The sequence below is a fragment of the Rhinolophus sinicus genome, chromosome 8 (genome assembly GCF_057876585.1).
Source record: "Rhinolophus sinicus isolate RSI-liver-muscle chromosome 8, RSI-T2T, whole genome shotgun sequence".
Classification (NCBI taxonomy): domain Eukaryota; kingdom Metazoa; phylum Chordata; class Mammalia; order Chiroptera; family Rhinolophidae; genus Rhinolophus; species Rhinolophus sinicus.
The window spans coordinates 50,205,730-50,230,872 of NC_142508.1; the positions used below are offsets into that span (position 1 = coordinate 50,205,730).

The window sequence follows — 25,143 nt, forward strand, 5'->3', positions numbered from 1 at the left end:
TGGGAAGCATTGAGTAAACATCACTAGCTGAGATCCCGCTGGTGCCAGGGGGCGCTGCTGGGAAGCATTGAGTAAACATCACTAGCTGAGATCCCGCTGGCGCCAGGGGGCGCTGCTGGGAAGCATTGAGTAAACATCACTAGCTGAGATCCCGCTGGCGCCAGGGGGCGCTGCTGGGAAGCATTGAGTAAACATCACTGTATTTGATCCTTGCCGAGGTCCCATGAAGCAGGTGTCATTATCTTTCTACAAATGTCAAATCTGAGACACAGAGAGATAAAAACAACCCCTGCAAAGCCGCACTGTGTGAAACCAGGATTTGAGCTCAAGTTTGTCTAGCTTTAAAACTAAAGCCAATATATGATGACCTTTGAGTTCAAGTTTACCTGGCTTTAAAACCGGAGCCAATATGTGATGACCTTAGAGTTTAACTCCCAGAGAGTGATCTGGATTCCCTCATTCCGGGGTCCCGTGGTGGGGTTGTGCCCCACCAGCACTGACAGCGTGCTGGCCGCTGGCTATGGCTCCCACTTGCCTGGAGAGGGTTACAGAGGCCTCTTCTTGGTCCGGAGAACACACAGAAAGCCCCTGCCCTTGAGCTTTATAGCTTCGGAACGTTAGTTAAATCCCAGAGTGGCACCAAGAACAGGATGTCGTGTGAGTTGCAGTTTTGACTAAATAGAACATCTCAAACATCTTTAAGCCTTAAAACAACCGTGCCTGCCAAATAGCCTGCTTATACTGGTAGAAACGTGGGCACTACAAATAGATGGCTATTAACAGCCACCATTGTAAGAATAGAGACAATAGTATCTGGGGCCAGCAAATTGCAGAGTTGAATCAGCCTCCAATGTCATCTGTCCTCAGGGTATTTGGAGGGTCTGGCAGTGACTGATACAACTTCCCAATTACATCTCAGTGCACCTGCTCACAGAGAACTGGGGTGGATGACGCACGGCCCCCATTCTATGGACAGACCCTGCTGGGGGCTGGCAAACTAAAGGCCCCCTTCTCATGGATTGGGCTTGCATTTTTAAATTGTTTTATTAAAGGGAATTATTTTGACACTGTGTTGTCATTATGAAAAGTCACTGAGGTTTTTTTATCTGGGGCTGTAACCTTAAATTGGGTTCCTAACGTTCCCAGCAAGAAAAACTGCAGAGTTTGGCTTGAACCCTGCTGTGTAAGCAGAGGGGCTGAAGCTTCAAGCAGTCCTGGGTTGGGGTCACCGGGTGACCTGGGGCAGGTGACTTAACTTCTGAGTCTCAGTTTCCTCATCTCAAAAATGGGCTAATCGTACCTGCTGCAGTGTCATAAGGAGGTCATATGTTCTCTGGGGGAACATAAAGTGCTTGGTACAATGCCCAGCATATAGCAGGTGCTCAATAAATGCTGACTTGTCAGGTAGTAGCATTTGCAGCACATACTAACTACCCACCAGGCACTGACAGTTATGTGAGCTAACAGATATAGCTGCCTACACAGCACCCTGAACACACAAGAGGTTGATCAATGAGAGCCTCTTCTCCTGAATCGGCGATTTCACCCCCTATCAGAGACATGTCAGTGGTTGCTGGGCCTTGTTCTTTGAGTGCTTCCAAATTGCCAGGTGTCGTGCTAAGAACTTTGTGTTTCCGATGTGACTTAATCCTTGCAACAACCCTCGGATTTGGCACTAGGCTCATCCCCATTTTACAGATGGGGAAACTGAGGCTGTGAGCAGTTCAGTAATTGCATCACTCAGTTTGGAAGAGATGGTGCCGGCATCCGATTCCAGAACCTGTTCCTGACCACCTCCAGAAAGGGAAACAAAACACTTTCCCAGTTTTTAGATAAGTACACAGTAGCTTTGCTGGTGGGCTGTCTTTGTCATCATCTGAGAGACATTGTTGCAGTGAGATTCTTCTGTGGAGTCCATACCTGCTGGCTTTCTTGAATTTAAACATTGTACTTTTTGATGTGCTCTTTTTCTCTTCTGAAACACACTTACAGGACAGAGGCTGCATCAGCCAGAATGGCAGATCCTGGTATGTCTCCACTGACTGTCCACAGGGGGCCCCCCCAGCCCACATTATAGCTTATCTCCTGCTGCCAGTTTCAGAAAGCCAGTCAGCCCCAGACCTCCTTCCTCCTTGCTCATCCCTCTTGAGAAGCTCACGTTTTGCTTATGAGAAGCTCACGTTTTGCTTATGACCTTATTTGCGTTTGCATATTACAAAGCTCATCGGGGCAGCAGTTTGGGGGAGTATTGTTATGAATTTGCTGGTCCCCAGACCAGGTTTCTGGCAAACTCCTGGTTCATGTACAAATGACCAGATGTCAGCACGAAGGAGATGCGTATTCTGGAGGCCCCACTGAAAAGGAACATTCTTTCCTGCAGCAGGAGAGCCCGAGGATTGCAAAGGATGGACTTCCATTTATATTCTCTTACTGAAACGGTCTACTGGGTCTTCTGGAAGCAGACAGGCAGGAGCCCAACCGGCCAGAGGCTGCTTGAGTAAAGAATTCTGGGAGCAGTTCGATGTCAGGGAGAGCAGGGAGCCGTGGTCCGTGGGCTCCAGTCCTGCTGGGAGGGTGACCTTGGGAAAGTCTTCTGACCTCCGCAGCTCTTCACCTGCCAGAGGGAGGAGTAATGCTGGGTGCTCACAAGTCCCTTCCCATCCCAGCAGCCTCTGATCCTGTCTTTTTGCTGTTGGCGACAGTGTGGAGTGATTTTTCTAAACGTTATTTTTGGCGGGGATTTGGCAGACATCCAGCTAGTGGTAGATGTATTTCTCATGCAGTTGGTATCACCTTTCTGGAGACTTTATGTATGTACCTACATATAATTCTAAGTGCTTGAACTGGAGGGGACCGCAAGAACCATTTGGGTTGCAATTCCTTTTTTTAAATAGATGCAGCAGCTGAGTGCCTGGAATGTTACGTAATGTATAGTCATTAGCCTTTGGTCGTCATCCTCCCCTGACAACACTATACGAAGTGCTTTCCCTGCCATTATCTCTGTTTATCCTGTCAACTGACCTCATTTCACAGGTGGGGAGGCTGATGCTCAGAGAGGCTGAGCAATTTACTCTAGGTCACACAGCAAGTTAGAGCTAAGCTGCAAATCCGGATCATTAAGTAATTGTAGCATTCTGCGTGATTCCCTAGACATCCCAGGCAGTTCCCAAGCTGCCGTGGGAAAGGCTGAGTTCTGCTATAACACAGACCTTCTTACTGAATAAGTGAGTGGCTGAATAAACCAATCAATGAGCTGAATAATCCCATTGATTCATCCACTGGGTGTCTCCACCGGACATGTCCTAGATTAAGTGCTGAGAATACAATGATGGACAAGGCAGAAATGGTCCCTGTTCTGGGAACTCGACGGGCTGGTACTTAACCCACAGCCTATAAACTGTGTCCACCAGTTTGTGTACAATTCGATTTGTTCCTGGCTTAGATGAAACACCCATCATTCCTGCCTCCTGGCACTTTCATTCTGGAAAAAATGATACAGAGTGCATGGACATCCATGTGGTTACCTTCTGCGTAAATGTGCATGTTGCCAGTCTTGGTCTCTCAGTTCCCAAGGCATCTCCTGGAGGACAATTGGTCAAACGACAGGCAGACTCACCCTTTAGTCTCATCTCTCGGTCACTAAGCGATTCCTTCTGGTAGCACGCGGTCTCTGGCTGCCTGGCGCTACAAACTCCCTTTCTACCACTGATACACAACGCCAGGCAAAAGTGGCACAAAGTTTATCACTGTCTGCATTTCATGGTTCTGTAATGTCCTTAGATTACATCTTGTACTTTGAAGGATAAAGTGGAAAGGCATAAATTTTGGCATCAGACTTGGGTTCGAATCCTGCCTCCTGTGGCTACACCTCAGGGATTACTGGCAACTTACCATGTTTCCCCAAAAATAAGACCGGGTCTTATATTAAGGTTTGCTCTAAAAGACGCATTCGGGCTTATCTTCAGGGGAGGTCATCCTGAAAAATCATGCTAGGGCTTATTTTCCGGTTAGGTCTTTTTTTGGGGGGAAACACAGTATTTAAGCTCCCCTCATAAATTAAAATCCGACACAAAACTACAAAGACCAATCTGCTGGAGTTCCCTCACCTCTCAAAGGGAAAAAAAATCAACCCCATTGTATTTCTCGCCACAGAAAATCCCCATTAAAGTCTTGCTATTTGAACCCACCTTGGAGGTTTTCTTCTTTCATGCTCACAGTGCTGCCAGCTGCCCATAGATTCAGAGTTTATGATTTAAAATGATTTTATATACTTGCTGGGCAAAGAGCTATTTCTGCATATCTTGAAAAAGGAATTCATGTATAGTTCATATGCATGTGTATGTTAAGGAACATAGAAGATTACCTTGTGAAACCATAGAACTTTATGACTAGCCCTAATGACCTAGCGTCCAGGGGTGTCAGTCCTTTGTTAACTGGCCCGCAGCAAATTCCAAAAATATATTTAGTTTACTTAAATAAACCAGGTGAGGCAATACGTACTTCACCTTGAGTGAGTGGCCCGGCTGTTTGTGTATTTTACCGCATATGGCCCTTGGTGAAAAACGTTGAAAAAAGTTTAGACACCCCGACCTAGACCAACACCCTCATTTCAAGTGAAGAAAGGTGATGATAAGCTTTCCGACCTGACCGAGAGCAGAATCATGAGCTGAATCTGTTGCCTCACTTAGAGTTCAGTGCTTTCTGCTACAAATACTTGATATGGTAAAAACCAAACAGAAAACACCACTAGCCAGTAGGATTTGACATGTAGAAGAGTTGATGCAAGGAAGGCCACCCTGGAATTCACCCCATCCCTCTGCCCTGTGTTCCAGACTTGCCCCAGCCATCCCGGTAGCACATACTCACTTCCATTCAAAGTGAGACGTCCCACAGTTGCAGCTATATTTGCAGCAGTTGTTCATGGAAATCTGTTAGCAAAGTGCAGCTGGAGATAGGCTGAGCCACGTGCCTCAGAGCCACCTGGGAGGTCATCAAAATGCAGAGTCCCAGCCTTAACCCTGGACCTGGGGATGGTGCCGCCATTCTGCAGTTGAGAGCCAGATTGCTCATGTCTGAGCCTGTGCGTGTCAAGCTAGCAGCCCTTGGGGAGGCGACTCGAGTATGTAGGGTGACTTAGAAAAAAGTGCTTCAATAAAACCTGGTCGTAGAGTGGGATGGACTGAGCAGGGGCTGCGCAGAGTTTAGCGCTGGTGGAAAAGGTAGGATGCCGTAGCTCAGAATTTATTTTAAAATCTTGCCCTTTACATATTAGTTTCTGAAATTATTTGGTGATAGGATTCAAGCCGATTTTTATTCATTTGAAAGTCGTTTTTTTTGTTTGTTTGTTTGTTTTTTTTAATTCAGGAAGTTTGGAAATCGTATAGCACCGGCACGCATCTCAGAAACGGTTTTTCTTTGCCTTATTGCTGCAGGCTGGGGTTGAGGCCCTTACCGCCACCTGGTGGCAGCACTGGGATCTGCAGGCATACACTATGAGTGTGATGTGGGCCGGCCCAGGGCCAGGTGACAGGGACAGAGGTGAATAAGACAGACAAGACCCACCTCTTATAGGGCCCGCCTTCCAGTTTGTTATTTCAACAGGACATCAATCTCTCGAGAGTGAAATGAGACCTCTGTGTAGACTGTATCGCAGCAACACCACAGTCCAACTAATAGACAAACTAATACACAAGTTCCACTGGTTTCATTTTCCAGGAATTAGTGGTGGCCCCTTGGAAAACCACTACCGACTGAAGCAGTTCCACTTCCACTGGGGAGCAGTGAACGAGTGGGGCTCAGAGCACACAGTGGATGACCATGCGTACCCAGCAGAGGTTCGTAGACAGCATCCTAGCAGCAAATATGTGGGTGATTTCTACATGCCAGCCTCGATTGTAGGGTGACTAACCATGCTGGTGGCCCAGAATGGGAGGATTTCCCAGGATGCGGGACTCTCAGTGCCCAAACCAGAACAATTGGCCACCCTACCCGTTCAATCACGTAACTATCCTAAGGGGAGGGTACTATTAGCACTTTCATTGAACAGAAGAAGACACTGAGGTTCTAAGTGGTTATACGAGGTCTGACAATTAAGTTCACAAACTCATCCTAGAAAAAGTGCTACATACCTCATTGCTGAATATCACTACAGTCACCTTCAAAGTACACCCCTTGGGAAGCTGTGCACCGACACCAGTGGCTAGTCCACCCTTCAAAGCAATTTGAGAACTTTTTCTCTGGAATGGCCCTCAGAGCTGTTGTCGCATTACCCTTGATGTCCTGAATGTCATCAAAATGTCTTCCTGTCAATATTTCCTTTATCTTCAGGTAAAGAAAGAAGTCCTTGGGGGCCAGATCAGGTGAGTAGGGGGTGGGGGTGTTCCAATGCAGTTATGTATTTACTGGCTAAAAACTCCCTCACAGACAGTGCCATGTGAGCTGGTGCATTGTCATGATGCAAGAGCCATGAATTGTTGGCGAAAAGTTCGGGTCGTCAAACTTTTTCAAACAGCCTTTTCAGCACTTCCAAATAGTAAACTCGGTTAACTGTTTGTCCAGTTGGTACAAATTCATAATGAATAATCCGTCTGATAGCAAAAAAAAAAAGGTTACCAGCGTCCTTTCAACAAGTTCGCGAACTTAATTGTCTGACCTTTTATAAGGTGCCAAAGCCAGACAGCTGGGATTCAAGAACAAAGCCTGTGCTCCTAACAGCCTCTCATTGAGCCAGGTGCTTGCTGGTAGTCAGTTATGGACTAACGGCTTCCTGTCTTTTGGGTGCATCCGAGGCGTCCTATTGAGGATCTGAAAATCTTTACACTAGAGGGCATCTTTAAAAAAGTGATGTTTGCAACATTCAAAAATGGGAGTCAGGGAAAAAAATGAGTAGAGATACATGTTAGGAATTGGTTTTTGTAGTTATGGTGGGGTGATACGTGGTGCCTTACAGACTTCCCCCAATATTTTATTAGGAAATTTTTCCAACATACAAAAAAATGGGAAGAACTGTGTGCAGTAAGAACCCGTGAGTCACCCAGATCCTACGGTTCACATTTTGCCATATTCACTTTATCACACCTCTGCCGACCCACCAGCCACCTGATTTTTGGATGCATTTCAAGTTATGAACTGTTTCTGTTTCAACTTTTTGTTGCCATTGTTATGGGAGTAATACTACAGTTAAAATCAAACTAGAGTCCGGCCAAACCAAAAAATGAAAATCACGGGTAATCACACACCCCGAGGTGACCTCTGGGGACAGCTTATAAATAGGGAGTTACGTATGTTGTTCTATACATATTTACAAATATGACAAAAATGAAGGCACAGTGGCTTGCAACAAACACTCTCCCTTTCATTTGACGACACACCGTTTATCTTCATAACTGTGTATCTGCACCATGGTTTTTAATGAACAAATATTGTAACAGAGGAGGTTGTTGTCATTTATTAGCATAGAGGCAAAATCAGAGATGGGACGCGCTGGGGCGCTCCCTGGTCAGGCCCCTCCTGGCAGTGCCTCTGAGGCATGTTGCCCTTTCCTGTGGGGGTTTGGAAGACAAAGCCAGCGCCAAAGTTGGGGTCCGTGAAGGAAGAAGCCTGCAGTCAGGGCCATGGGCCCAGTAATCTCTATTTCTGCACTAGGGTAGCAGGTGAGCTACGGATGGGCAGGAAGGGGACTTGCCACCCTATCTGTCCCCAGAGCACATGGTCAGGAACACTAGGACTTGGGAGTGAGGTGCCACCTGGAGCACACGTGGACCCAGCAGCGCGGCAGAGTCCCCAGGGCTTTCTGGACTCTGTCCTTGCAGGCTCGGGGCTTGGGTCACCATTCAGAAAGGCCTCCACCAAATTCATGTCCGTAGAAAGAAATATGAGTGGACACCCAGGTCCTTTCTCGGTTCTGTGTCAGACCGGGCATCAGCAGCCCCACAGAGTCTCATCGCAGAGAACCCGGATCCGGCCCAGGTGTCCTGGCTCCGCCTCCCGCTCGTCAGAGACCCAGGAACGCCTATTTCCCCAGCCAGTCACCTGCCCCTGCTTTAATCTTCATTATCTGGCCAATCCTGATGTCAACTCTGGACTTAGGAAAACCGAAGGAGTGGTGTGAGATAAGGACCCAGATGAAGACAGAAAAAAAAGGGCAATATTTGGGGCATACTTACATCAAAAATTATTTGTTGTTTACCTGAAATTCAAATTTAATTGAGAGTCCTGTATTTGATGTGGCAGCCCATGCTCAAGGGTATCTGAAAAATAGCCAATAATCCGACCGCCCACTTCTATTTTATAAAGTTCAAACAAGCCTCTTTCTCTCCCACCAGAAAAACTGAGGCCCTTACTCTCTGTGGTTTCATCAAGCCTTTGGTAGCCTCAAGTCAGGTTGTACCGACTGGACTCATTAAAATCGTTAAAGAGACACACAGGTCTGCCACGCAGGAGGGGGAATGACTATTTTATTTCTTACTGCATCGTGCTAAGTGTCAATGCTCTTTCTCCTGTGTTTCAGCTGCATTTAGTTCACTGGAATTCTGTGAAATACCAAAATTACAAAGACGCTGTGTTGGGAGAGAATGGTTTGGCTGTGATAGGCGTATTTTTAAAGGTAATCTCTTGCCAGGGCATGTAGCTCTCCTAACGAAGGACTGTTTTTTGAACACAGTCTATGTAGAATGACCAGTGCTTGTCACCCGGTCCTCTGCTTTTCAAATGAACATTTCATGTCTGTGCCGTGCAGCTGGGGGCCCACCATGAGGCGCTGCAGAAGTTGGTGGAAGTCTTGCCGGAAATAAAACATAAGGTAAGCTCCATATGTCAAAATCAGCAAATTGGAAAAGGAAAATTGTTTAGAGCAATGCCTCGCTTGCAAGGGGAACAAAACAGCGTGGTGGAACAAGTGTTGCAGAGAGGGTGTGAGACCTGTTCTGGAAATGGAACCCACTGGGGCTAGCTTCAGTTGTGTCAGCTGGCTGGCTATCTGGCATTATTGTGTCACTGCTATTCTCGGGGCATCTCCGTTTTTAGTATAATTGGGGTGCTGGACGCGATTTGAGTTTCTCAAAATTCAGTCATTCAGGCAGCATCTTTAAGATTGTTTGCCATGTCCGCCTGCACCGGTCCTATTTAGCTACTTAATTTTTTTTTTTCTTTAATGTATCCGCTTTTTAAAGTCTTTAGCCTGTCCCAAGCAACAACATCCATTAGTTTGTTTTAAAACTGATAGAAATAAATGCCTAATCATGAACATTTAAGACTGCCCACCCAAGTGCCACCTGGCACACTCCTGGGGGGCACTCAAGACCACCATCCCTGAGAGCATGGAGACCACAGAAAGCCCTGCAAACTTTCCAGCTGATCTTTGCCCAGCTCCCTTCAGACACCTTGCTGCGGTAAGCATTGCTCAAAAAAGATAACAAGGTTACAACAATGTCACTTTTCTCCAACAACAATTGAGAAAGGGCTTTGATGGAGAAGTGGAAATTCCAAACAAGTGCAGTTTATTTGTTCGGTACCAAACAAAAGCATTCTGAGACAGAAGGAGTCCCCGTGGTCCTTGAAAGTGGGGACGGATGGGGCTCCCACCTGTCTGAACAATGAGGAGCGGGGCTCCAAAGGAAAGCTGGGGGCCAGCCCTTCCTCTGCCGGTTCACAGGGACCGTTTGATCTGTGTGGTGCATTCCCTTGATGTTGACCTCTGGGCTTCGTGGGACTGAGACCAGCTCATCCCCATTGCCTTGGCCACCAGCTCGGGAACACCGAAAGGTCAAGGTGCTGGGAGCACCCTCTTCCTCACTGGTCGGAGGCCAGAGTAAACCTGGGATGTTTTCCCCACCAGCATCCACCTCCCGTATGGCGTGGTGTCCACCTCCTGCTGGGAAAGAAAGTCACTGACTGTGAGGTCCTGTTTATTCAGGGGTGTGTTTTGATTCCAAGGAAGGCTCTGGAGAGTAACCCATGAATTCCCCCAATATGGGCTAACTCAGGGTCTCCTGGGCAAACCACATGGGAGACATGATATCAGTGCCATGACAGAAGATACTGCTGGTCTTCATGGTCAGTTTCCTCACCTGAAAATTAAGAGTTAGAATCTCAAGAGGACCAGGCCTAGCCTTAGCGAGCAGGGGTCTGTGCTCCATGGATTGGGGAGTGTAACCATTAGAGTCATTTGTCACAGTCTGCGCTCCCTCCTGCTGGGTTCCTCTAATGTCTGGGTTGATTTTTAAATTTTGCAACATTATGAGTGACTTCTGTGGTGTACAGTTCTACGGGTTTTGACAAATTCATAGAGTCACAGGGCCCCCAGCCAGGACCCTACAGAGCAGTGCCCTACCCTGAACATTCCACCCTATGTTCCCTCGTAGAGTCAAGCCCCACCCCGCCCCTACCCCCTGCCCCAAGCCTTGGCAACCACGGATTTGTTCCAACCCCTATAGTTTTGCCTTTTCTCCTGTTTTTATTCTGACGTGCTATATCACATGGAGCTTTCTTTATAAGCTACCTTCCCTCTTGCCAAAGTGGGATGCACATAAGTAGAAAAGAGAACCACAAAGACGTACAAAGGGGGCGCCCGTCCACCGGGAGCTAGTCTGTCTGTATTGGTGATGGACAGTGGTCCAAACCACACTGTGTGCTGCCCGCTAACCCTTCAGCCACCAGGGCTGACAGACACATTGAGGAGGGGCCTTGACTTGCTGGGGCCCCCCAGGGGCAGCCGCTTTCTGTATCACAAGCTGTTCTGAACCCTAATGTACTTTAGGGATAGAACACAGAGCTCCTGGTGACGTGACTGGAAATACGGAGATGTTCTCTCAAATTTTTAATTGGCAAGAAACAGGCAATGGGCACAGTGGTGGGTCCATTCAGCTGCTTCTTCTTATGAGCCACTGCCTTTGCGTCCACCCCTGCAGGCCCCAGGGAGACAGGAACCAGCCCTGGCTTTGGAAAGGGACAGACCTCCCGTAGTGTCTGGGTTCTGCCACTGTCTAATTGCGTGGCTTCGGGAAAGTCGTATATCTAGCTTACTTTCTTCATCAATAAAATAGAAATACTCTTCAAAGCCTGGTTCTGAAAATTCAAGGTAATAGCCTCAGAACGTCTCTGGCAGCCTTTAGGGCTGGGGAAGGGAGGGATGTATTTGTCACCACACCCACTGATACTTTTGCATTTTGTCCCATGTGACCTGTTTCCTTCAAGAATTAACTAGACCAAACAATAGAATATTATTTGGCCATAAAGAGGAATGAAGCATTGACACATGTTACATGGATGAACCTTGAAGATATTAAGCTGAGTGAAAGAAACCAATCACAAAAGTCCACATATTATATGATTCTATTTATAGGAAATGTCCAGAAGAGGCAAATCCATGGAGAAGGCGGATGAGTAAGGCCTGTGGCAGGATGGGGCAGGAGTGAAGGGGTTAAAGGAAGTGATAGCTAAACAGTGTTTACTGTGTTTTTTTGGTGTTGTTTTTTTTTCCCGGAGTTCTTTTTTGAGATGATGAAAGTATTCTAAAATTGACTATGGTGACAGTTGTACATATCTATCTGTGAATAGAAAAAAAGCCATAGAATCACACACTTTAAAGGGATGAATTATATTTCAATAATGCTGTTTTGAAGACATTAACTAGATAAGGAATCATTAAGTGGAGCACCTGGCACACTCAAGGCCCTTCGTAATTATCTGTCAGTGTGAATCAATTTACTTCCTTCCTTTCAGCCGCTTAACTAACATCTCCCCGTTTCTGATGGATGCAAGTCAGCAATGAAGGTACAAGCTGGGTCGTCTGGGCCCCATGCTTTTGCCTTTGAAGGCTGGGTAGAAGGATTCTGATGCACAGAGAGGGCTCCGTCCTTGGGGACGAGAGAATGTCTGCTTCAGGCTTGAATACCCTCTGGTAGTGCCCTGCCCAGGATGGGTCTGGAGTTGAGGCTGCTTAGTCTTATGCTCCTTTCAGGTGTGACCCCTTGTGGCCTTTCAGTCTCACTCTTTACAGAGGGTGGAGGCCACCGTCCTGGGCCTACCGACCCAAGGGACCCTGAGGGTCCTTTCTTCTCTGATGCCTTTGGTTTGCAAGGAGGCAGAGACTGGCCCAGAAGCCCTCCTTTGTCTTTGTACCTGTCGGGCGCTGTGCTGAGCCCCCTGTTCCTGCCTCTGCTCATGGATGCCCTCAGGGAGCCCAGCCTGGGGCTCAAGCAGGGATGGCCCCATCTGCAGGCTCCCCCTTCTCTTTTTCTTGCTTTTGTGTCCCACTTATTCACTCTAGCCACATGATCTCTTTGCTGTTCCTCTAGTCCATCAGGCAGCACCCCTACATCAGGGCCTCAGCACTGGCTGTGTCCGCTGCTCCTAAAAGGCTCTTCTTCCCTGGGAACATGCATGGCCTCTCCCTTCACTTGCTCCATGTCTTTGCTCAAATGTCACCGTCCCAGGGAAGCTTTCAGGACCACCCTCTTAAAATGCCCACTCCCCCTCGCGGCCCTACATTATTTTCCTCCATCACACTTATCACCGTGTATACTGCTAGATATTTACTTATGACTTGGCGTGCTGTCTGCTTTCCTCTGGTAAAAGATGAGTTCCATGAAGGTGGTGGTTTTATACTCCAGCACCTGAGATAGAGTCAGGTTTACCATAGGTGCTAATCACATAACTGTGAATGAATGAATGGACGAATGGATGAATGAATAAAAATGAATGGTGGCACTTGGAACTCAGAGAGGCAGGTTTCTCCCCATCCTTTTATAAGGCACAGAAAGCAAGCAAACGTGAATTCTGAACACAGGCTCCCAAGTAGGATGTGTTGACAGGAGTCCCTTGTGGAAGCAGCACAGAGAACCTGGCACGAGATGGTTGAGAACGGCTGTCCAGCTCTGGCAATACAGCCTGCTCTCTGTGAGAAGGAAAGTCTTAGCCTAAGAGTCAGGGAATCTGCTGAACTTGGGCCATCCTCCTGAATGTGTGTCATTACCAGGCTCTTAGGTCTGGGATGGCTGCTTTAAAGAGAAGTCCAGCTGCCTTAAAAGTGAAATATTTTCTGGTGTAGTCAATATGGAAAACAGAGTCTGGCAGTTCCTCAAAAACTTAAGCATAGAATTCCCAAAGGTCCCAGCGTTCCCACTTCTCGGTATGTATAAGCAAAATGATTGAAAGCAGGGTCTTAAGAGATATTGGTACGTTCATGTTCACTGCAGCCTTTCTCATAATAGCCAAGAAGTAGAGCAACTCAAGTTTCCATTGACAAATGCATCGATAAACACATGCGGTACATTATTATACAGCCTTAAAAAGGGAGGACATTCTGACACATGCTACAGTATAGAGGAACCTTGAGGACATTATGCTAAGTGAGATAAGCCAGTCACAAGGAGACAAACACTACAGCATTATATTCATATGAGGTCCCTAGAGGAACCAAATCCATAGAATGTAGGAGGATGGTGGTCACCAGCAGCTGGGGGAGGTGGGGGGGGGGGGGTTAGTGTTTAACAGGGACAGAGTTTCAGTTTGGGAAGATGAGAAAGCCCTGGAGATGGATGGTGGTGATGGTTGCACAACAATGTAAATATAGGTAATGCCACAGAACTATACACTTAGAAAGGTACATTTTATGTTGTGCATGTTATTTTACCACAATTTTTAAAAGTGAGATATTGTCACAGCCTAGGTGTAGGAAAATAACTTTAAAAGGAAAAATGTAAGCATTGGGTGGGGATCTGCGCTCTGCTACTGGGGTCACATTTTCTTATTGCTGCTTCCAAATGTGACAGCTTCACCCGCACAGCCTTTATCTCGGGGAGCACACTTCCCTCCTAGACACATGAAGGCCACATGGCCGAAATAAAGATGGAGTGCGGTTTCCTCCCTTCCTGCGCCTCCTGCATCTCCGCCTGAGCACTGACGCAGCCTCTCGTCTCGGTGTCTCAGGATGCGCGTGCAGCTGTGGGCCCCTTCCAGCCCTCCTGTCTGCTGCCCACCTGCCGGGATTACTGGACCTACCCGGGCTCCCTCACCACTCCTCCACTAACAGAGTCAGTCACCTGGATCATTCAGAAGAAGCCCATTGAAGTGGCTGCAAATCAGGTGAGCTGCACCTGTAGCCAGGGGAGTGGGACTGCATTGAAGAAATTCCTCTTGTTTGGTAGTGTCATTGAGATATTGTGAGCAAACATAGTGGAGTTTTATTCTTTGGTGTGTTTTTAGATGCTCCTGCATAAGAAGAATTTTCCAGTTGAACTAGGAGCTCGTTGAGATTGAACAGAGGTGTCTGAAATCACAATTCTTCTTCTGACCTTGAGCTATTAGTGGGTGTGAGAGAGAGAAATGGGTGGGGGGGGGAGGAAGAGGGGACTGATACGGGATGGAAAACCGTTATATTTTGGCACTATCTAATCTTTAGTGGTTTAGAGTTCAGACGTGTCACGTATCCCTGAGGACTAATGGTTGAACTCTGTCCGTCTTTACTCTTCAGTCTATGTCAGGGTAAAGAACAGAAATGCTATTATAATTAAAACATAATCGGTCCTTACCCATAATGGGCCCTCAGTAAGTGTTTGTTAGCAAATAAATTACCCAAGAAAAGGATGTCATAGAGGGATGTTGGAAAGCGATTAAACAAGTAGGATCATTGAGGGAGAAGAGAAGATTTTAGTGTGTTCTGCTTCTTTGAATTCTAGAACAGTAAAAAATTTGGAATTGCAGAGGATTTTCTCACATGCCATATTAAGAAATTATGGAACTATATGTGCGAGAGAAAATTCCAGAAGGAGGGTATTAGTCGGTTATTGGTACAATAATGCTATGTAACAAGTCCCCCTCCCCCAACTCAATGGCTTAAAACAAGCACTTACTTTTTCTGCTAGTGGGTATATGGGTTGTCTGGGAAGCTTTGTTTTAGGCTGTGGATGGCCGGGCTTCACAGAATGTGATTGGGGGTTGGGTCAGGCCTAGTGTCTCTCATGCTCTCATGTCTGTCACAGTAAGTGACAAAAATGCAAAAGACAAGCCAAAGCGTACATGCACGCTTAAGGCTCTGCTTGCATCATGCCCATTTGCATCCTGTTGACCAAAGCATGTTACAATGGCAAGGCCAAAGTCAGTGGGGTAAGGGGACATGAGAGAAGATCTACTGAACAATACCCTATTCTAGCACGTAGATACACACCACAAAGTTCCTACTAATTTTCCCAGGGTTACTGCTCTGCAGTGGTTTTTATTTTCTTCCTTTTCCTTACGTAAATATTCTATTTTATTTTTCTAAAATAAGTAGATATTCCTTGTATACTTTTTTTTAAAGTTGTATCTTTTTATCTGGAAATCTCAAGAATTGGGAGAAAGTCTGTCTGTCTAGGGCAGTTTAGATGTAGGGATGACAAATCTGCAGCAAGCATGCTGTCACTCACCTACCTCTGCCCAGGGCAGACATTTCTGATCAATGACAACAGTATTTATCACCTCTGGTTCAGCGATACTCCTTCTGAAGGCTCTAGAGGAGCTCTTAGAGGTCTTCCAGCCTCACAAATCTGTAAAACTATTCTCTTATTTAAATGATGTGGAATGATGCCTTTTGCTCTGAAAGTCTGAACTTTGACATAAGGGGTGTAGATTACCCACCCTATCCCCAAACCAGAACTGTTACAGATGTGAGGAAGGCCTTGGCTGAAGAACGGCCCTTGTCACCAAGACTCCTTCCGTCACTCTACAAATATGCAGTGAGCACCCATTATGTGCAGGTTTGCAGCAGGAGAGGGTGAGAGGGGTTGAGGAGGGAGGGGGTGATATAGAAACGATGATGTTAGTCTCTGTACACTACTGTCTGTTGGGACAATGGAAACATAAGTGGATACTTTTAAGACAGGGTGATGAGAATTATACAAAAATGTACAGCAGAAGTCCCTTACCCTGGGGAGGGGGTATTAGGGTGTGTGCACTCCTGGTCAGTGGAAAGGAGATTGCCAGGTGAAAGAGAGGAGAAAGTCTGCATTTCTCAGAGTCAAAACCATGGGCGAAGCAAGAGCACTGAGCTGGAGTGCCCGGGAAACTGTGTGCACAGTGTCCTACATAGCTCGTCGGGTGCTTCATCAGCCGTGCAGATCTGACTTGCTCGGTAAATGGTCACTATGTAAATAAGATCCCACTTCTGTATTTAATTAAACATGTGAGTTATTCTCACAGAGCTCATAAGTATATTCTGAGAACAAATGAGATGATACATTAAAAATAATCTTTTAATTCCTTGAATGAAAAGCAAATAAAGTATTACTTTTTAGCATTTCTATCGTATGTATTAGTTCTCTATTGCTGTGTAACAAATAGCTCCAAAACTTAGTGGCCTAAGAAAACAAAAATCACTCCTCAGGTCAGAATTTGGGTGGTTCCAGTTTGGGATCTCTCGTGGAGTTGCAGTCAGATGTCAGTTTTCTGAAAGCTTGAATTGGGCTGGAGGATTCGTTCCCAAAGTGGCTCATGCAAGTGGCCTGCACGTTGGTGCTAGCTGTTGGCTCAGTTCCTCTCCTCATGGGCCTCTCCGTGGGGCTGCTTGAGTGTCCTCACAACGTGGTGAATGGCTTCCCCAGAGCAACTGATCCAAGAGATCGCGATGGAAGCTGCAATGCCTTTCCTGACCTAGCTCAGGAGTCACCTCAGCCATATTGTATTGGCCACACAGAACCGTCCCTGAATGATTGTGGGAGGGGACTATACAAGGCATGAGGGACACTTGGGAGCTGGTTCACTCGGTACCTGTGCCCAGCTCACTCTAGTTGCTCTCCATTCCAGCTGGCCGCGTTTCGCACGCTCCTGTTTTCTGCACTTGGTGAAGAAGAGAAGACGATGGTGAACAATTACCGCCCAATTCAACCCCTGATGAACCGGAAGGTCCATTCATCCTTCCAGGCCACTGAAGAGGGCACCAGATCCTAAATTCATTATGTCCAAGTCCATGGGTAAAATCGACTTTAAAAAGAGGAAGTGTTGTTTCCCAAGTTGCATGGTCTGATCATCCATAACCTCTGAAATTAAAAAAGAGAGATGGAGATCATTATTTTAGTCAATGTACTTTTCAGTTGCAATAAAAATAACTTGAAGGAAGCTTAAGTATGATGGGGAATGGATATCCGGGACATGGAATATCTCTTGGGACTCCCAGCCATGCATGGCAGCCTCAGGTGGGCCAAACAAGCCTCTGCTGACTGAGGTCGTCTGCCCAGCCCTCTCTCGGTTCCATGCTTTCCTCTCTCCAGGCAGGTGCCCTCTGTTTCTCCACACTCATGTCCACCCCATAGTTCCCAGGCAACAGAGTCTGGGCCTAACATCCTTTTACCCAATTCCAAATGCCTGGATAGATCAGTAGCGTGGCGCTACTGTAACAAATGACAGCAAGCTGGGGGGTTAAATAACAGAGACGTATTTTCCCACAATTCTGAAAATGGAAGTCTGAGACCAAGGTGTCCGCTCTATGAGGTTCTGGTGAGACCTCTCTCCTTGACTTGCAGATGGTGGCTTCTCCCTGTGCCCACCTCACATGGCCTTTCCTTGGTGCATGCATGTAAACACAGCGCTCGCGTTCTTCTTATAAGGCCACCAATCCTATCAAATTATAACCCCCCCCTTAGGACCTCATTCAATCTTTATTACCTTCTGAAAGTCCCATCTCCAAATATGGACACCGTGGGGGTTAGGGCTTCAACATCTGAATCTGGAGGACGCAATTTAGCCCATAGCAATCACACGCTGCAGACTTAAAGCAACAGAAATTTATTGTCTCACAGCTCTGGAGACCAGAAGTCCACAATTCAAGGTGTCTCGGCAGGGCTGGTTCCTTCTGGAAGCTTGAGAGGAGAATCCACTCCCTTGCTTTTTCCAGCTTTTAGAGGTACCTGCACTGCTTGGCTCAGGGCCTCTTCCTCCATCTTCAAAGCCAAGGAGTTGACTCCTCCAAAGGACATGCCACCATTTTATTGTGGTCATTCTGGAAGGTGTGTAATGTCTTTTGTTTGTTTGTTTGTTTTTAAATTGTGATGAAATATACATAACAAAATTGCCATTTACACCATTTTTTAAGTGTATAGTTCAGTGGTATTAAATGTATTCGTAATCTGCAATTATCACTACCATTCATCCCCATACCTCTTTCCATCATGTAAAACTGAAAACTGCCATCCATATTAAACAATAACTCTCCATTTTCCCCTCTCCCCAGCTCTTGGTACCCACTATTCTACTTCCTATTGATACAGCTTAGCTAGCATGTCCCTAGGGAGACAGGGAGGTCCCTGGTGGAACAAACAAAGACAACTATATCCTAAAACTCCAGGTTTTGAAATCACTCCTCACTCCAGGACAAAACGTAACAAGGCCTTGAGGTTAATCGTAAAATTCCTTTTGGCCTGACAAATGGAGCAGATCGGATAGATAAGAGTGGGTTACTTTGCTAATCCCTTCAGGATGGACAAGCAGAACAAACCCGGTAGACAAATTTCATTCGAAGGCGCCAGTTCCCTTCTTCAAACAGCTTCCCTTCCCCAAACAGGCAAGGGAAGGTATAAAAGTAAGAGCTTTTGCCTCAGTCACAGGCCACCCCCATTTGGTACCCCCTCCCGCTTGGGAGCTCTAACCCTTTGCTTTCAATAAACTATCCTCTTTTTAAAACTCTTTGCCTCTCCTGGGTCTGTGTTTCCATCCTTCGGCCTCATGAGACACGATCCCGGCCCACACCCAGAAACTGCCAGCAGATCCAACATCATCTACATCGTCTGGGGAATCACAGGAAAAATATTCCTCCGTGGCTATCTCTATGATTTTGCATGTTTTAGGAATCAAACATAAATGGAATCACACAGTACTTGTCCTTTTGTGACTGGCTTATTTCATTCAGCATAACATCCACAGCGTTTATCCATGTTGTAGAACGTCCTTCCTTTTTAATGCAGAATTACCGCCTAATTGATAATAGCATTTTTCTTTTCAGAGAATTAAAAATGTTCCCCTCTGGTAGAGATGCAACACCACCAACAACCTAATTATGTTATCTTTCAGCATTACCTTACTGTTAGACAAACAATGAGAAACAGCACAGAAAAATGAGCAAATGCTCGTCTGTCTCCCAAAGGGCAGTGAGAAACTCCATCTCATTTTGGGGAGATAAAGAATAAATAGATGCATTACAGTCCACAAATAACACCTAACATCAAAGAGAACCTATATTATAGATGTGGTTTATTTTGGCAGAGATTTACATTGTTTTCTCCCAATCACAGAACTTACCATGCCAACAATTTACATTCTGCCTTTGGGCTATTCAGTGTCCTGGCACTTACTACAAAGAAAGCAATCTTAAACTTCCTTGTGCACATTCTTTCCTGGAAAAGTGTAACTGCTCACGGGCGCCCATGATATTACAATGTTTTGTCCAAATGCATCGCAACAGGTTTTAATGTTGGTTTACACAGGCTCCAGAGTCATTTTTCTTTCACCGCAAAACAAAGAAGTTTGGGTGCATTGGTGATGGGTGTGTGAGGTGTGGATGTGACAGCTGGGTGCAGGGCTCTGGATGGGTGGGTGGCTCCAGTTGCCAGAGACGGGTGGTGTCCAGGAAAGAAGGAGATAATTTTAAGTTTGGTCTGGACCCCCAAATATTCCTTGTCTTTTAGGACAATGTAACCATTCTTGAGTCTCTAGCGAAATGGGCTTTATCTCATATAGAGAGTTTCCTATGGCTGCTATAACAAATGACCGCTATGTCTCTCTTGAAAGGACCCTGTGATGACATTGGGCCCACTGGATAACCCAAGGTCATCTCAAGACCCTTAACTTAGTCACACCTGCAAAGTCCCTTTGCCACGTAATGTCACATAGTCACAGGTCCTAGGGATGAGGATGTAGACATCTTGGGCTATTAGTCAGCTCATCACACTGTATATGCGACACTATCCGTGGCAACTTTAGCCAAATAGCCCTGAGGTTGGTCTCTTCTGGGGATGTGGGGAGGAGATAGATTGGGAAAGGTGCACTGGAGCCTGGGGGCCTAGGGCAGGGAGTGGGGGTTATTGCAAATGTTTCAGAGCTGCACTGTCCTGTAGCACATTTTGTGATGGTAGGATTTTCCAGAGCCATACAGCAGCCCTTGGGCACACGTGGCCATTGAGCCCTTGAAATGTAGTCAGTGTGACTGAGGGGATGACTTTTAATTGCACATAACTTTAATTCGTTAAAATGTAAACGCCACACATGGCTGGCCAGTGGCTACCTTGTTGGGCGCACACAGCTCACTATCTTAACACTGAGCGTTAGTTACATGGGTTTGTACGTATGTTAAAAACCAACGAGGTGAGTACTCAATATTCATACAGTTTACACACTTCACGAGGTGGTTATTATACCCCAATTTAAAGGAACCCATTTTAGAGAGCTCAGGCTTCTGAGCCTCTGTAGACAGGACACGAGGCCACCTGGGAGGTTGACTCAAGCACTTGCAGGAGTGAGTGAAGCAGGCAGGAGATTGGAAGCGCCAGGATGCCCTGATGGGAGTGCAGAGGCCACAGAACAAGGGATGTCACTGGAGTCCTTTAGCAGAGGCTCAGCAGGCAGGCCTCCCCTTGCCTCCTTCCTTAGCTACCTATTGAGGGTATCATGAAACATACTGCCACCAGGTCACCAGCACCACCAAGAGAAGTCAACTCTATTTACTAAGGCAGGGCACAGGCAATTCTTTCTCAACAAAAATGGTTTAAAATCAAACATGTTTGGCTCTTAAAAGGATCGAGTTCGGTAGTGATGTTGGGTGAAAGAGGATGGGCTCAAAGGAGTCAAAAGAGATTTTGGAAAAGGACGTGATCAAAACAGACAAGCTTCTGTTCAGCTTCTAAGCTGATGTCCCCACTCGCTTATAATCAATAACTGAGAGCTGACCCAACAACCGGGCATGCCACTACCAATAACAGTTCACACAGCTGCCTTCCCAGCTAGGACCCAGGCTGAGTTTTTTCATGCATATTCAGCAATGCTCAACTCTACTGTGTGTCAGAACCACGGGGAGCTCAGCCCTGATCCCCAAAGCTTGTGGTACCCTGGGACTGAGGAATGGGGTTTTTACAAAGTTCCCCAAATGACCGAATTGGGTGGCCAAGGATAAGACCACAGCAGTTCCATACAGCTGTTATAACAAGTTCTATGAAATCATTCTCATGGGGAAACTGGGGGGCTCGCTTGAGGGGTGGAGACTTTTGCGACCTCTGGATTGGAGGCGGTCCTCTGAAGCCTGTGTAGCATTTTGCTCTTGACTTCTCTGATGTGTGCAATTAAGTGAAAGAAAAAGAATGCAGCCTCACAGCAACACACAAAGTCCTGAACTTGACAGTTGAGTGAGAAATCTGATTCTATGATAACCTGCAGTTGGATTTTAATGAAAACTCCATCCATAAAAGGCACCTGCTCAGCTCTCTCGCGGCTCATGAGAGTGGCCTTCTCCGATATGGAAGGAATGACAGTCATTGGAGGGTGAGGTCTCTGAGGTGGAGTGTGGGATGGGGGAAGACAGCAGCCATGCGTCAGTTCTCCGTGGGCCATCCATTGCCACAGGGACTTTGGTAGAGAAAGGCCCAGCGGGACCTTGCAGGAGGGAGAAAAGTCCACAGCGCCCTGAGCTGGGCTCCACTCACCACACAGTAACATCATGTCCCAACAAGAGTTCCAAGAACAGGTGGGGTACTTTGCTCTTCATTTTTCATGTTGATACAGGTCTTTCCTCTGCACAAATGTCTTTGTCTCCTGATGGATGTTCTCTTTTGTCAGTTATTTTGAAAAAACCGGCATTAACCCTGAGACAGATTCTCCCGGTAAGCACACCACCTGACACATGGCAATGAAACCACAAACACACTGAGAGGAAAGACGTTGATCTCAGCCCTCAAAGCAACAGCACAAAATAACAAACACAAGCGCTTCCACTCCCTGTCCGGAGTGGCGGCCAGGCACGGAAGTCAAGGTCTGCAGGTTTGTAGGATGGCTCTCGCAGTGACGCCATTGTGGCCTAGGCTTGTATTGTAGAATTTCTGGCCCAACTTTTAAAGTTCAAGGCTTCCTCCCTTTGCTTTTATGTTATTTTCTCGTTTTGTAACAATACAAATGTGTGAGAAGCTTGCAGGTTCGTGTCAACTGCCATCTCTCCCTTCCGACCCTCCCTTTCCCGTACTGGCTTTTGGGTGATTGCATGGGACTGGGCGGTAGGCCTGACTAAATCCCCTCCTCGCTGCTCCCTGGGGACAAACTCCACAGTTCTTATGTGGTGGTCTCTGCCCACCTCCCCCAACCCCTCTCTATTGCCCATTCTGTGCCAGCCAGGAACCCAGCCCCTTCCCACAGCTGGTCCTGGCGGGCCTGGACATCCTCTCGCCCACCTGCTTGATGGTTCCTCTTCCTTCTGCTCTCAGCTGAAACACGCATGCCTCATGGAGGCCCCTTTGGAGCCCCCAGACTGCCTGGTGCACAGCTGTATGCCAGTGATAAAGGGAAACCTTGTCCCTTAGGTATTGTCCCTCCTGCCAAAAGGCATCCACCAATTCCATCTCAGTAAAGGGCACCTCCATCCACCCAGCGCTCAAGCCAGCCTTGGGGAAACCCCTCAGAGCTCTCTGTCCCCTTATTCCCTGCACCCCAGGCATCAGTGTGTCCTGTTGGCAGCCCCCCTACCTTATGACATATTCCAGATCCACTCACTGTTCTCCATGTTCTCTGCTACTGCCACGAAATGGCTTCATCTCTAGCCAGGATTATGTCGCTAGCCTCCTGATTTTGCCACTTCCTTCCAGCTTTGCCCATTCCCACCTAATCCATTCTTTGTTAACAGGACTAAGATTTTGGGGAGAAGTGTCAGCTTGACTATCTGCTTCCCTGTTCAAAACTGAGGCTTTCTGTTACACTTGGAATTAAGCACAAGCTGCTTCCTGTGAGATTGGACCCCCAAGATCCCTTCCACATCAACCCCTGCTCAGGGAGTTCTCTGTGTGCCTTGCTGCCCCACAGCTATTTGCATGAGTCACCCACACCCTCAATCTCCTCCTCAGCCTCTGCCCTGACCACAGGTCTCCCTGTCATCCTCTTCCTGTCACCCACTGCTTGCGTCCAGGCACTCATCACTTGTCATCATGCTTGATAGCTGTTCACTGCTTGTTTCCCACTCTGGAAGGTAAGTCCTGCGAGGGTGGTGTCCTCATCTGCTCACTTGCTCGCAGCACCAAATAAACACTCATTTGGTAGAAAGTGAATGAGGTGCTCCAACTCGTAGAGCTCAGTGCTGCTTGCCATCCCCGAATAGCAGTGTGCAGTCTTGCCTCAGCACCTGAACCATGCTGTTTTCTCCTGGCAATGCCCTAACCCGTCAGGCTCTGCTCATAAACGTTTTTCTATCATTCAAGCTCAGTCCAAGTGTCTCCTATTTTGTGATATTTTCCTTGGCACCATCCGAGGAGAAGTCACCCTCTCCCCTGTGCTGCTGCACATCGTGACTGAGGGAAGCAGGTACAGAGCAGCATGGAGCAGCATGGAGTAGGCATGGAGCAGGAATATTGGGGAACAGTGTGTTTCTCCAGGGCCCATCAGCTCCAAGTCGTCCTTTAATCTAGTTTGGAGGGTGCAGCTCAGCTCCAAGTCCAGTCTCCGTTTTCAATCTTAGTTGCAGAAGGCACAGCCCACCATCCCATGTGGGAATTGAACCGGCAACCTTGTTGAGAGCTCGCGCTCTAACCAGCAGAGCCATCTGGCCGCCCGGGAATTACTTTTAAGCAAAGTGAAATCTTCTGATCCTTTCTACTGAATTCTGGAAATTCAGAGGTGGCCATCCTATAGGGAGGGGTTCTAAGTCTCTGAACACATAAACACATATCAAAGGTGGAAACATCAAACAATAGGCTTTTCATATATATATATATATATATATATATATATATATATATATATCCATCTTACATATTCTTGATTTTTTTCAGTATTTCATAATAAAACACACAGCTTCACATCAGTTTAATATCCAACAACTGAACACCTCCCACCAGTACGTACCAGTTAGTGTGTAAGACAAGCAGGATACATCTGTGGGCGAAACAACAAAGCACCCCGGCCCTGGCCCGGGTGGGGCTTGCATCCGCAGGGCGAACAATACTGAGATGACGGGTGTAATAAGCAAGGGTGGAATCTGCTAGAGGCGACCAGGGCTCCAGAAAGAGCAGAGTGGAGGCAGGGAGCCAGGTACCGGGTCAGGGTTGACTCACTGAGAAGTTGACATCTGAGCAAAGACTTGCATGAGGTGAAAGAATAAGCTGTGCAGGTACCGGAGATGGTTCTGGAAAGTTCCAGAGCATCAGAGAGACCAGCATGGCTAGAATGAAGGGAGCGAGGGCACAGTATCAAGAGAAGAGGACAGAGATCTGACCAGAGAGGACAGGTCCAGAGGGGCCTTGGGGACCATGTAAAGGTGGGGTTTTGCTCCAAGGGGAGTGAGGACACTTCAGAGCAGGTACATCTCAATCACGGTCTTACAGGGGACAGACACAGGTGGACTACAAACTGTCTAAGCAAAGCCACCCAGCAGTGATGGTAAGAGAAGTGGATGCTGGAGACATTGGTGTTGTGATCCAGCCCTACTGACTGTGGGATAAGAGAGAAAGTGAGGTGTTAAGGGTAAAGCCAAGGTGTTTCGTGCCAGCGGCTTGGAGGAAAGAGTTGCCTTCAGTGGATCAAAAAGCTGGGAGTGGAGGTTTGGGGGTAAAGGTGGAGAAATCTGACCAAAGCTAGAGATCTCCTATTCCCCGCAACTCTGACCTTGTCTTGCCATTTTAACTTGTGAGAGCTACGCTTTTGATTAGTCATAGCCTTTCTGTTTTTCCATCCCTCACTCATTTCTAGAACCTAAAAAGGGGGAAATGCAGTAAAGCAGAGGCGTGTGTGTACTGCTGAGTGGAGAACTATAAAAATGATTGGGGTCTGACCCTCAGCAGGCAGGCGCAGCCCCATGGGCCCCCAGGAGCCAGAGCGGCCTTGGGGAGACATGGGGTGACATGTGTAGCACCTCCAAAATGGAGTGCTCAAGCACAGTGAGCGGGATCTCATCTGGAGGCCATCTGGGTTCTCCTAAGGAATCACTCTAGC

General features: G+C 47.1%; 1 protein-coding gene across 2 annotated transcripts in view; it reads left to right on the forward strand.

Annotated features, from left to right (window-relative positions):
• CA5A (carbonic anhydrase 5A) overlaps positions 1 to 17,091 on the forward strand; it is a 34,008-nt gene extending 16,917 nt beyond the window's left edge. Inside the window, exons 3-7 of one of the 2 annotated variants that reach the window (XM_019742752.3) lie at positions 5,716 to 5,834; positions 8,510 to 8,605; positions 8,738 to 8,800; positions 13,930 to 14,085; positions 16,780 to 17,091. In XM_019742752.3, the coding sequence (XP_019598311.3) occupies positions 5,716 to 5,834; positions 8,510 to 8,605; positions 8,738 to 8,800; positions 13,930 to 14,085; positions 16,780 to 16,923 (578 nt within the window). In that variant the 3' untranslated portion in view covers positions 16,924 to 17,091. The remainder of the gene's footprint in view (positions 1 to 5,715; positions 5,835 to 8,509; positions 8,606 to 8,737; positions 8,801 to 13,929; positions 14,086 to 16,779) is intronic. The other variant, XM_074314468.2, reaches the window with a different exon arrangement.
• The last annotated feature ends 8,052 nt before the right edge of the window (positions 17,092 to 25,143 follow it).